The following is a 14,144-nucleotide window of genomic DNA, read 5'->3' as shown; positions in this document are numbered from 1 at the left end:
TTCTGCTCAATTCATCATCTTGCATACCTTTTCTTTTTATTTCTGGAAGTCTGAGGCTTTATTTTCTCCCTTGTTTCATCTTGCAACCCACAGGTATTTATGTTGTCTTGGGCATGTCTCATTCAGGCCTGTGTCCAACCTGACCAAGTGAACTCCCCCTTTTTATGGAGGCAAAGATTGGATTAATATGTTTGACATGGCATTATGCAAGGAGACAGTTTTCAGTTGCTGTTCTGCCATGATTCCTAAGTCTTCCTTATGCTTGAGTCTGTTCAGTTATTTATCATGACTCATAAATCCTTTCTGACTAAAGTTGTGGCTCATTTTCTTTCTTTGTTTCTGAATGTAGAGCTTTACTTGGTTGTATTAAATGTATTTTGCATGCTAGTCTATCAGGCGTTCAGGTTACTCTGCCTATATCAGTACTATGTCTTTCATACTGATTACTTATGCTTACACATTTCATTTTGACTGTTTTCTTTTTTGCATTGTGCCTTTGGAGATACCAACTTCAGCTTAATTGAATAAATGAGTAATAAAAAGGATTTTGATATTTAGAAGTTTTAGCATTAATGTGGTTCAGCTTTATTTATCATTTTATGACTTTGCTTGCCTCATGAACATCTGTTCCTCTAGACTCGTCAGCATGTACTCATCTAGCATAGCAGAGTTGTCATTGTTGATATATGTAAGCAGACAAGACAGGAAACATATCATCCAGCTCTCTCTGCATACGGATAGATATTCTGATGTTTTCCTGAGAGTGGAGCCATCACCGCTTTTTTAAAGCAAGTGTGACTAGTCATCATAAGTAGGTACAGAATCTGTAGAGTTTTCTTCATTCAAATGCTTGTCTGTGTGCTGGAAGTGTTGTGATAGGTGGAAGGTTTATTATATTTATTGTCAAGTAAAGATTATATCCTGACAGCATGCGATTACCCTGAAGACTTATGGACAAGATTGACCAGAGTTTCTGGTCCAGTTAGTATTCATAAGTTAGCTATTTTACAATCTAAGGGAAGACAGATATTAACCCTCTATTTACAGGATAGCTACAATGTACCTCTGATGTACATCTTGCTCTGTTACATATGGTCTTTACATTAATTTAGGTGACCGACCTTTTGTAAATCCACATTGACTACTCCCAGGGACCTTCTCCTTCATGTACCTAAAAATGGCTTCTAAAAGGACTTGCTCTATGATTATTTTTTTTTTTCCCCTCAGGCTTGAAGGGTAGCTGATCAACCTGTAGTTTTTGGGTTGCGTTTTTGGTTTTGGGGTTGTTGGTTGGTTGGTTTTTTTAACATAGTTACAAACATTACCTTTCTCTAGTTCATAGGGTTCCTACCCCGTTCTCTACAAACTTTCAGAGATGATAGATCATCCTGGTTTCTCAGAGCCTTTAAATGCACTGCCAGGAACTTGTATAGGTTGGGATTTCTCTAGAAATCCTTGACTCAAGCTTATTCTGCTACTAGTAGTTTGTCTTCCCCTTCAACCCTGCCTGTAGACCCCAAGACCTAGAAGACTTTGTTGGTGACAACCAAGGCAAAAGCTGAAGCAGCATCTTGAGTCCCTGAAGCAGACTGAAGCACTGAGTGTCTCATCCTCACCCACACTTGCTGTTACGAAGCCACCCAGTCCATTAGGACAGGGCTCATAGGGCCCTGCTTTTTGTTTGCTCTTTTACTGTTTATATAGCAATCAGTGTAGAGTCAATCATTATCACTCTTTAACTGAAATTAAAACTACAGTTTTGTTTTTATTTAATAAAAAGTCTATTGATGCCATTGCATGACAGATTTTGCAGATAAATAGCTTCTTTGGTAGAGGGAAGTGAGAAATTAATGTAGCTATGTGCAGTATGTGCATTGTAAAGCCAGTCTGAAAATAAAATTAGATGTAATTCAAAATGGGCAGATCATTCTGAAAAATAAAAATTTAGAAAAAATCATTTTATAGTGCTTCTTTGGGATACAAATAGAATGGATGAATTTGGGATTTGTATTTCAAACTTAAAAGATACGTGTGTATGTGTGTATACTTTGAAGTGATGGAAACAATAGAAGACGTAATTTAATTTTGGGGAAATGGACATTTTTAGATGAGCTTTCTGTCAGTACTGAGGTATTAGCAATTTGTGGTACTAATTTTGTCATAGCAGCAAAATTTTAGAGGTATAAGCACTTTCTTTTTTCTTGTTTTCTTCCCTCTGCCCACCCCCCAAGGAAAACTGTACTACTTTTTTTTTTTAAAAAAACCTTTTCTCTTGAATTCAGGGCAAGAATACAAAGAAGAGCCATTGTTACCCACCAATGAACAGAGATCACCGCAGAATCATCCATGAATTAGCTCAGGTTTATGGCATTGAAAGTGTGAGCTATGACAACGAACCAAAGCGTAATGTTGTTATCACTGCAGTGAAGTATGTAATTCATCATTGTTTTCAAGTCTATTAACTATAGTTTAAATAACTGTATGTTTTTATCACTTACTCAAATGAGTTCATTTATAATGCAATTTGCAACAGTAACTTCCAGTAGAATTTTTTTAAAGCAGTTTTTAAATTGATAATTTCATAGGCTTCTACTTCCACTAGTCAAGTAAATCTTCAGAAAAGAAAACCCAATTGGAAAAGCTAAGAAAAGGTTTTGCAAGGCTGTCCTCTGTTCATCTTAGCAGTAACTTTTCATCCTTTTGCCATCAGCTAAATTTGATAGAGGAATCAAAGATAAGAAATTTCATAAAATTTCATGAAAATCAGTAGCTGGGTTGAGAAGTCATACCTAAATTTGCACCCTCTTTGAAAAATTCTGGTATTGGAACTTACTTGTTCTCCATCTATCTGAACTCGTGTCATGTTTTTGGCCAGGTTGGCCAATGACAAGACAACGGATGCTCTCCCCCACCTCTCATTCCAAGGAGAGGAAGAAGAGAGATAAAGAGAGTTATGAGTTTAGAACAAAACTAAACTACTTTAATGAAATACTAACAATAAAATAAAAAGGAAATAATGAAGTAGATGTAATGTATACAAATATATACAAAACCATATCAAGCTCCCAGGGAGATGTCACCAGCCAGCATTGGTAAAGTTCCAGACTGGATTCAGTGATGGATGGGAACTGGATTCTGGATCTTCATTGAGGAACCCATGGATTGGGATCAAAGGTAGACAAACTGACAGGATCATCCTCAGACATTGGAGAAGGTGGCAACCCTTTGCTCCCTCAGCTTTTATACGGAGCGTGGCAGATGGGATGGAATACCCAATTGGTCAGTTTTGGGGCACCTGACCTGTCCAGTCCTCCCCACAGGTGCAACTCCTCCACAGGGCAACCAACCAGCCAGCTGACCCTGGTTGCCACAACAAGAAGTAAGAGGAAAAGCCTCTCCCACTGAACAGAAGGTTGGCTCTGCTCCACCCCAAACCAGGACAACCTGCCACAGAGCATACTCCTGGAATTTCTGCAAATTGAAGAGATTTCTAAGCAAAACTGGAAATACTTGGAGAAGACCCACAGAAGGCAGTTCATATTAGAAAAGGAAATGAAGGGAGTATAGCTGGGGGAAAAGCAAGGTGATTGCAGTGGAGCCATAGGATGGGAAGGCTTCCTTGATTCTGCTGCTCACTGGGCAGCATATTTAGTTTAGGACTGTCAGATTGTGGTTCTTTGGCAATCAGTTGTTTTCACCTGTAGATACTGACTGTAGTTATAAAAAACTGTCACCTTCTGTGCTACTGGAATGCCATGAGCTGCTCCTGAGCCTGTTCTTGGGTTGGTAGCTTAGCTACAACCTTGATTTCTTCAGACACATGGAGTGCAATTTTGATACCCCTTTGTGTTTCCATGAAACAATTTAAGGTACTCTTTTGGTTTGTAGTAAAGGAAGGTGAGAAAGAAAACGTATTTGAAAAAGCTTATTTAAGAAAAATAAATAAATTGGGGCAGGGGGGGAGGTGCAGGCAGGATGAGAAATTAGTGAAGAGGATAAAGTGTCAGAGAATAGTGCAGGACAGGTGACTATGCTTTAGAAACAAAGACGTATCCTGCAACTTGAGAATGGGAGGCCTTCCTCTGTGGTTTTAGGAGAGATTGACACTTGCTCCTTCCCTTGTCCAGGGAACAGTGTACCATGCAAAACACTCATGCTGCTGTTTGACCACTGCGAGTTTTACAGACACCAGGTGGTCTACTAAGAATATTCTTCATCTGCATAGCAATGTTTCTTATTTCAGTGGATTCATCCAAAGCTTCTTTTCATTGTTTCTTTATTTGCCACTTCTTTGAGACATAAAAAACACTGAAGCCTCAGACAAGTGATAGCTCAAGGTCCAGGATGGTATTTTTGAGTATTTCACTGCTGAAGAAGCTGTTGCTTCTTCAAGTCCAGGGGCTAGTAGTCACCAGAAAGTTCAAGTGGTTTGCATTTTGTTTTATTCTGTTTTCAGCATTCCCTGTGGAATTCCATTATGAGCACTTCCGAGTATAGATAATTCAAAATGATGCTAGGCAGAGAGGCCATTCTTCCTCTTCACACACCGTTGTTGTGTCATTGAAATGGTAACATCACCATACAGGTTGGTCAGAGGAGTGAGAAAGTCTCCTTGGTGCTAAGAAAGCTTCCTCCAACCAGACTTCTTCCCTTTCTGGATCTCTAGGAGCAAACACCACAAATCTGCTTTGCCCTCAGCCCCTGCCTCCATCATCATTCCACCACATCAGCAAGAGCTGGTCATATTAGCTGGATTAGAATCATTGATGTACAGCATTGCCATTGTCTAACCACATAGAGAGCATTCCCAATGTTGACTGTCAATGTTGATCTGAATTACAGTTCTAGTGTCATTTGAAGTATAAGACCGACCCTGGGTGAATCCTTGCAAGTGGATTTTAAGTTTCTCTTCATGCTTCCCTGTTGGCCATCTTTGCAGTCACCATCTTTTGAGCAGTTGCAATACCAGATTCCTTCTGAACCAGGTTCAAAGGTAATGTCCAGGCTGGTATGGTGAAAAGGGGAAGGCTTTTGTCTCCAAGTTGACGCATGTGCTTCAGTCTACCTCTCAGTGGTTTCTTGAAGTCTTTTACTCATATGGATTTCTTTCTCCTATGAATAACTCTGGATGCCAGAGCCTGTTAAGAGGTGTCTCCTTGTTTTTATGCAACGACCAGTGTTTAAACAGCTTGTGTGAACTTGAGACACCCTGGAAGTGTTTTTGAGAACATTTGTCCCTGTAAGACCCATCCTTTTCCTGTTCCATCCAGGAAGAACAGTAGTGTCAGTCTCTCCTCACAAACAAGGGAGGTTTTAGGAAGGTGACAGGGTCCCTGAACGTTGTTCTCATTGAGAAAACTGCATCCTGCTGCAGTCTCATAGATACGTTCTCTATTATTATTATTCTTCACCCAGGATTTTGTTTCCTTTCAATAAAGTCAGTCTGGAGACAGTTCAGGAATGGTTACCTAGCTGCAGGCTGCACAAGACTAGCAGAAACAAACACCTAAAGAAATTAAACCCCCTGTAACTACATGGAACACCCTTATCAGATCAGTTGCATCACAGAAGGTAAAAACCGTCAATCCCAGTGGCAGACTTGAAAGGAAATTATATGCTCTAAGGAAACAGAATTATTCTTTGACTTCTTTAAGTTTCTCTGGACACATTTCACTACTTGATCTCCAGGTACAAGTTCATTTTACTTAGTAAGTTAACTGTCTCTGCAGCCTTTCTGGTATCTGGAATAACTTCACTTCCAATTTGCAGAAGTTCTGATGACTTCCTGAAGGTGAAGGTAAACACTCTATCACTTCAAGGTCTTTTATTCTACCCTTCACTCTCTAGGAATTATCTCCTCTGCCATGAGGAAAGAGCTAACTTCCTCACCAACCCCTTTGCAATCGTAAAAGCCTTTTCCAATGAGTACAGCTCAACACCTCTAACCTCTAAAGCTTTTTGGTCAATTTAAGCACAAGTAATTCTACAGGTCACCAGCCAAGGTGGTTTTAACAGCAGTCCTGCTCCAGAAAAGAGCTGCATCTCCTTCTTACTATTTTTCCTTCAGTCTTGACATTGTTTGCCCTGAGAATAGTATGTGTTGCCTCTTGACGGCTTATAACATAGAATATATGAAGTCTAGACAATCAGGAGATTGTTTGGGGGCCACTTGCTTCATTATTCTACCCAAACTGTATCAGCTTTTGGAGACACTTCTTTTTTTAAAAAAAAACAATTAATAGAAATATTCACAGAATTGTGGGGAGATTGGAGTCAGTTGACCTGTGTGTCACCAAGGTATATAGGAAGTGGTGTACATTTTGCTTGAGAGTGAGTTGGTAGATTTTTGTCTCTGAAGCCTCCGTGGCTTGAATTGGTGACCTGTGTTTGCAAGACTTTGCAGTTCATGTGAACAGACTGTCAGTACTCAGTTTAAAACAATACTGAAATGGAGTCAGGGATCATCGCTTCGTATTTAGTGGACTTTTGACTTACCTTGCGAGTGTTGCGGAGTTTTTCATCTGCACTGCCGCTGTATCACAGGAATTGGCCATTATATTTTCAGAACTGATGGAAACAAGATATGATGGAAATAATTCAAATATGATGGAAATAAGACAAATACTTAACTTTTTTTAAGCTCTGAAATGAACTAGTGTTTATCGATGTACTGATGTGAGATTTCAACTCCTTAGAGCTCTGAGGGAGGTGAGGAAAAATATGAATTACCAAGTATGTGACAAAGCATGAAACTTAACACATGTACACTTCTGGAATCATAACAATGTACAAGCCATCGTTTTGCAGTATTTTTTGCTATTTGAAATGTAATTTTGAAAGAAACAAGATGAACTTGAAGTAGGAATTCAATGTGATTAGTAAACACAGAGAATCTTATGGTCTAGAGTTTATTTAAAAAATCATTAATAAAATGAACAAGGAGGAAACATTATTTAGTGAATGACATAGAATCGTTTCGGTTGGGAAAGACCCTTAAGATCATCAAATTCAACAGTTAACCTAACATTACCAAGTCCACCATTAAACCATATCCCTAAGTGCCATGTCTACATGTCTTTTAAATACCTGTAAGGATGGTGACTCAACCACTTCCCTGGGCAGCCTGTTCCAATGCTTGACAACTCTTTCAGTGAATAAATTTTTCCTAATATCCAATATAAACTACTCAGATAGAAATAGGAAAGCAATCCAGTTTAGCGTACCAGAACTAGTTTGATCTTAAAATGTCAGTAGCATGGATATAGAGGAAAGTTCAAGAAGGGTAAGAAATTGAGCTTGAAAAGGTTTAAGAATTTGTAATTTATTCAGCTTATTTGGCCCCCGGAAAAGATTAAAAAGAAACTTTGAATGGAGAAGATGCTGATAGTGAAAGGTTTTTCAGTCTTGCACTTAAATCATAACAGTGACTGGAAGTTGAAATAAAGCAAGCTCACTCTTGAAAATGGCTCATGAATTTATAGGAAATTTTAAGACCTCTCCACAGCCTATACAGTGTCTTTGGTAATTATTTTTTTTTAAAATCCTTCCTCTTTCTCCAGCCAGTGCAGCCTTTGGACATGGATTGCCACGCTGAAGTTGAGTGTGCTAGTTGAGTGTAAAGTTGAGTTTATGCATGCTGAAGTATGCTGTCTTCCTATATTGTCACCTTATCCTGCCCTGCTCCACAGCCACAGGGTTGCCCTTGCATTGCAGATGGTACAAGCACAATTGGGATGCTTCATTGCGTGGTCATGATCACGTAATAGATTGTAACTAGTGTGGAGGGCAGGAAGAGCTGATTTTTTGTTTGCTAATGTGTAATGTTATTTTCCTGATCTTTTTCGCCTGAGCTAGCTGAGAAGGAAGAGGCAGTATTGCTGCATTGTTACTGGGAGAGTACTGCATAGCAGGGCTACTTTGAGTACAGAGTGATAAGTGTAAGTTTAACATGACTTACTGCCAGAGTTTAAGAACGTGTTTCCAAAACGTTAGATAACGCGTTGTGGAGATGCAGCGAACTGTGTTCACATGATACTGAGTTAAGCTAGTATCCATTCTGCGAAAGGACAGACACATGTTGCCCTAGAACGCAAGTATTGCATTTTTGGTATTTTAACAGTTTATCATGCTGTGCACTTCATAGTAGAAATGAGTCGTGCATTTCACATGCAGAAAGGAAGGAGTCTGGGTACCAATACTTACAATCTAGTAAGCTGTTTGTACATCTTTTATAGACAGTGATCAAGAGACATTTAGAATACTGGATATCTTGTTCTCAGTAATGAAAATGGACTTTGCACACTATTGCTCTCTGTGGGTGGAAAATTAAATATTTGAATAGGTGATTTAAGTATACAAGTATAAACTCTGACACCGGCACTGCTATTTACAAATGTAACTCTTTTACCCTCACTCCTTAATAAATATAATTTCCTATGGAATTAAATACCCTTTCTTTTCTTTTTCTAGAGGGAAATCCATTTGTCCAAGCAATACCTTAACTTCTGTGCTAGATAAAGAAATGCAGAGCAGGCCTCCACCACCTATTCCTCATTACAAACAAACAGATAAGTAAGGAATTTGTTTTTAAAAGAGTATTCTTCAATTTTGTGCTGAGTTACCAGAGGAGAATGTTCCTGAGCTTCAACTTTATACTCCCTGTTTCTTTGTTTTCCCAACACACGCACAGCTTTGGAGCTTGCAGCCTGCACCAAGATTTTCTTTCCACAGAAGAGAACCTGAAATTAAGTGCTAAAAAAATGTTGGATTTACTGTGTGATATTTGAGTGGTAAAATAACAAATATTGTGGACTTTTGTATTATTTTTTAATAAAGATTAGACAGTTAGGAAGAAATGGCTGTTTTGGAGTTCTTGGGATGTTTTTTACCTTTAACTTTTCTGTGTAAAAGAGTAATTACTGGCATAATATTATTTATTTGGATAGATTACACAGTTGTCTGTGTACTGTGTACTACCTGAATTATCATTTTTCTCAGATAGTGAAAACTAGTGAAGATGGGATATATAAGGCTTCTTGGTGAATAGTTTAATAGAATGGTCTTTGTATGACCAGCCAGCTTCAGGTACCTATAGTCCATCTCATAATTAGGAATGTTTATAATGGATATCTTATTCTTTGTTCAAGTTTACCTTTCATAATGTTTTTCCCCAAAGTTATTTCCAAATTAACATTTGAAATCGTGTTCTGTGAAGTACCATTTGCAGAAACGGACAACTTACTGCAGTATTATCATTATAGCTATTGGGTGTTTAAGGTGCTGCTAGAGTACAAAGTAGGCTGTCCTGAGAAAATTTAAATTGTTTCAGAACTAAGTATCTAGAGCATAACACATGTCTAAAATGACTGTAACTCAATGTGAATTTTAAAAAGGTTGTTACTCTTTATTTCCACTTCTGTGGGATTCCTGTCTTCAGTGACCCTAACGAAAGGGGCTTATATGGTAAAATTAAATTTTAAAAAAGGTTTTAGCCATTTATTTTTAATTACTAGAAGTGAAATTTCTTTAGAGGTGGTTAATTCTACAAAATCTTCCAGAAGATCTCATAGTGTCTTATGGAAAAAATCTTTATAGTGTTTGGATTTGATATTACCATTGGTATTAATATTACCATTTGGTATTACTCCGGCTTTTAAAAGTGAGCAGATTTGGTCATCAACTCATTTCAACAGTATTTCTTTCGATCTGTCTTTTAAAAAGGCATGTTGAACATTTAGTCTTCGGTACAGTATCGTTTTTGTAGTAAATATCACCAGTAAGTGTTATTTTCTGGTAAAACATCAAAACAAATTTTATCAATTCAGCCACACATTGATGTACGTTAGTTTAATAAAGTATATGTTTGTTTCCAAAAATCAGTTAACAAAGGCTTTCTGGAGCGTTAAGGTACTTCCATTAAAACATAACTTAGAAATGCATGCCATTTACCCATGCGGTGTGCATGTGCACGCTGAGACATTATGGGAGTTTATGATTTCCGTTTACTTTGTATCATTTTTTTCATGTGGGTGAGTAACATCTAATATTCTTATAATTTCAGGAGTTGTGGAACCAGTGGTTTATCCAAACCATTAAAAGAAGAGCCGATAATTGACTACTTTGATGTCCAGGACTGAAGTGATTGATGTAGAATTATGATACAGAAGCTTAGAGGTGAAGATACTAAGTTATTGTGTGAGGTATTTTTTGGTTATCTGTCAAATGATCAATTGTTCAGCATATTAGTGATTTAACATCTAAAGTTAGATTGGTTGTGATACTTTTAAAAGTTAGGCATTTTTACAGTTTATGTAACTACATAATACCTAACAGTAGTATAGCTTTTTAAACCTGGGTTTGGTGCAATTTTTTATCTGATGTGCTGTCAGAATGATGTAGATTTGCATTGATGCCTTTAAAGTGAGAGAACTGGTAATCAAATATATTTTTGGGGGTAGTAAGAACAACGACAAAAATTTATTTTGACACGTCCCACACAACTTAAAATGGGCTAGAAATAATCTGTGTTAAAAGTACTGATGGGAATATTCTTAAAGTGTTTTCATATGTTATTAATTAATTTTTGTGTTAATGTGGTAAAATTAAGAATATATACACTAAATGCCCATTAAGAGCACAGACTTCCTTTGTTATCTGAAGAACCAGGGTTTGGGGAAGATGGAGAATTAAGACTTATTTTGCTTTATCTCAAGTTTGATGTGTAAAACAAAAACAAACAAACAAAACAAAAAAAATCCAAAACCAAGCAAAACAAAAAAAAATCCACCCCTAAAACAACAGCCCAGGAAAATAATTAATACTTCGTTATTCAAGACCTTGAACAAAATCAGACTTTGTTTATTATTTTGGTGTTCTGTTTGGTTTAATTTATATTTAGATATGTTAGTTTGATGGTCTTCTGATTTGGGGGTTTTTTTTGCATGGTTTTATTGGGAGTTTGTAATCTTTTTCTGTACTGTGCAAGCTTAAGGTGAATGTGTGGAGTTTGGTTTAAGTGTGTTATGAATTTGGAACAATATTTGTAAAATTTATAAGATAATCTGTCTAAAATGTTTGGCACTGGAAGATCTCTGTTGTATGGGAAATGCTTTTTGTTTGTACAAAATGGGATGATGGTTTCAACAGTGAAAGATACCAAAGTTGGTCTCATAGATGGTGAGTTGTTTTCAGGTGATGAGTTAAGGTAGGTGAGTAGCTCTCTGCGAGAGGAGATTGTAGGTCTGATTCGAAGAAGTGGCACAGCTCTGAATTTGAGTAATAACTGTTCACTTGAAGAGAAGGTTTTTTACATTAATAACTTCATTAACTTTGATGCCGATGCACTCCGTTTCTTGTTCATTGTGGCTGGCTACATGTAGCACTAGAGGTGAGTGCCCTGTACAGCTTCGGAGGCTGCTGCTAAAAGGGGTTTAGCATACTGAAGAAAGAGATCTAGCAGAAGACTTGTTATCTGTTGCTGATTTAATTTTCAGCCAGCTCACTATGGTGTAGTGTAAGATTTGTTGACAAGGAAATGGAAGAAGGCAGTTATCCATGCTTAGATTCACTTACAGTTAGCACATGACCCTGAGCCTTAACTGTGAAGCCGTCTGTGGCTACATTTCATCTTCAACACCTTGTGAAACGTGAAGGAATGAGGAGCAAACCTTGCAGACCATATTTATTCCCCAGAATGTTTTGAAAATTAAAATGCATGCTGTTATTGCCTATTTTTGTAGGAGCTTATTATTTCACTTTAAAGAAAATATGCGCTCTTACATGTTTCTAAGCATTTGAAATGCATATGTTTCAGATAAAACAGTTACCAGAAGGACTTTCAATCCTCAAGTGTTTAGGCTTTTAGTTTGCATGTAGTTGTTTAAATTGGTTTCACCTTTTTTGCTTAATATTTTGTGAATGGAAATGAAAAATAAATTAACATATCTTATATTGCCCTTAATTTCTTAAGCAAATTAATGTTTGATTCTACAAGGTGTACCGCTTTGCTGAGTTCAGCTGATGAAATAAGTTGCTCAGCATCTTTCCAGGAATGTATTTCTTCAGTCCCTTTGTTGTGAGGAGTGAATCTATTCCAGTGCTTGCAGACAAGTGCCAGCTCAATGTGGCCAGACAAAGGCTAATTCTGGTTTTGAAACTAAACCATGTTAATATAGTACTGTTTTCAAGCTAGTTAGGGAGATTGCACATAATTATACTGCAAAGGTAGCTTCTGGACAAGAGCTGGCACACACGTCCAGTGAGCTGAGAGTTTATAGTTAGGTGGACGTACACTGGAGTACACGCGGTTGGTATACCATAGGTAGACCTAACATTACAGAAAACCAAAGTGATTTAGTTGATAATAAATAGAATAAAGCTGAAACCTATTAACACAGTTGCACATGAATATAGCTAAAACTTCACGTTTGCACCTCTGATTTGAAATTTAAAACTTAAAAGGCTTTAATGACATAATATTTATCTCTGCGCTTCGAAATTTTTGTCAGATTATGGCTTTAACATAAAAATGTGAACCTTGGTGGTGAGATGCACTTCAGCTGTCAAGTGCTTTGCCACTGCTTTTAGTAAGAAAAGCCAGGTAGTCTTCAGCTTCTCTAGATGAGACGAATAATTATTACCGAATCTGTTCATACTGAGAAGTCATAATTCTCATCACTAAACCTCTTAACTACATGAATGTTAAAACGTTTTTATAGATCTGTATGTTACACATCTCTAAATCGTGGCTCTCGGAACATATCTGTAGTTATGAAGCAAGTCACGTGTACAGAAGCATTTATTTTGAAATGCATTTTAATAACTTGGTTAAAAACATGACACCATACATTTACCCTGGAAAGTAATACCAAAAAGAAAGTATTGATGTCTTTCTTACCAGAACATAGTTACATAGCCTTAAGAAGGAACTCAGCAAAGTTTAACAGTGGTGCTCTCCTCTCTGTTCTGGTTTGCTTTTGCTGCAATGTATCTGTGACTTTCATATGGAATAGTACTAAAGCAGTAGTTTTGATATCTGTGATAACTCATCATCATATTGCATGTGTGCCTCATGGAAATATTTTTCAAATAGCTATTTTGTAAATCTGAGCTGGCCTTTACAGCTTTTATCTAATAGAAAAATGAGTGGATAAAAGAAATCTTTGCATCAATGAAGTCAGTGGCAAAAATCGCATTGATATCAGTGGAACCAAGACTTAAGCTTTGGTATGCTAGTCATTTTCCACAGTCCTAAGAATAATATTGTTTCTTGTAAATTTATTTGAAAAAAGTACTCTGCAATAAACATATTTTGAAATAAATGGTGTCAGTTGGAATTCATGCAACTTCATGAGATGCTTTTAAAACTGTGTATAAAATAGGCAGATACTTTGGCATTTTGTCTGTGCTATTACCTATCTATATTGTTTAACATGTTTAAAGCGCTCTGAATCTTCAGTGCTTGGGTTTAACCTAAAGTTGTGCAAGATGCATAAGTAGACTTCAAAACCACTGTTTTGTGGCAGTTTTGTACCATATCTGCTGCATAATGAAATGAGCAAAGTAAAACTGTTCCAAAACATTTATTCTTAAGTTATTTGTTGAAAGGCTTATATTTCACTTGATTTTTTCAAGTTAATGGTATAAAATTACTTTCTTTATGAATCTGAAATAAATCTAAGTCCAGTGCTTTAGAATTGTTTGCCAGCTTTGTTTTGGTATTCCAAAGTTGGAAGACTGGGTTATCACAGAGAAACAATGAAGATTTAAATGGAAGTTTCGAGAGTACTTTTCTTAAAATTTTGAAGTATGAGGTGTGATTCCTGGATTTGAAGTGATTTTAAATGAATGCTGTAAGGAGAGCGAAGCAAGTAAAGAGGGACTCCCCAGGGAATGGAAAGTAAGGATTATCTGCTGCCTTCTTGGGATTCAGAAGTACAGGAGAGGTGATTATGTGACTAGAAATGTACATGTTGGTTATCTGAAAAACTATATACTGTGTCAGCATAAATGCTACTTGGTAATAAAATGTATGATTTTAACTCATTGTCCCTTCATTGTAATGGTGACTGTAAAGAACAGTGGTATGGGGGAAGGAAGTGAGGGCTAATGTCACTTAAAAGTCCCTGTAGGCATTAGATTTAACA

The 14,144-nt window shown here is 37.0% G+C and overlaps 1 protein-coding gene across 7 annotated transcripts in view; it reads left to right on the top strand.

Annotated features, from left to right (window-relative positions):
• NFX1 (nuclear transcription factor, X-box binding 1) overlaps positions 1-13,312 on the top strand; it is a 78,643-nt gene extending 65,331 nt beyond the window's left edge. For 2 of the 7 annotated variants that reach the window (XM_074575664.1, XM_074575662.1), the window contains 3 exons: positions 2,283-2,428; positions 8,470-8,571; positions 10,061-13,312. In XM_074575664.1, coding sequence (XP_074431765.1) covers positions 2,283-2,428; positions 8,470-8,571; positions 10,061-10,136 — 324 coding nt within the window. In that variant the 3' untranslated portion in view covers positions 10,137-13,312. Of the gene's footprint in view, positions 1-2,282; positions 2,429-8,469; positions 8,572-10,054 lie in introns of all 7 variants that reach the window. The other 5 variants (XR_012585578.1, XM_074575663.1, XR_012585576.1 and 2 more) reach the window with 5 other exon arrangements.
• The last annotated feature ends 832 nt before the right edge of the window (positions 13,313-14,144 follow it).

The sequence above is a fragment of the Larus michahellis genome, chromosome 2 (assembly GCF_964199755.1).
Source record: "Larus michahellis chromosome 2, bLarMic1.1, whole genome shotgun sequence".
Classification (NCBI taxonomy): domain Eukaryota; kingdom Metazoa; phylum Chordata; class Aves; order Charadriiformes; family Laridae; genus Larus; species Larus michahellis.
The sequence above is the reverse complement of the archived record's forward strand: the minus strand, read 5'-3'. Positions and strand labels throughout refer to the sequence as shown.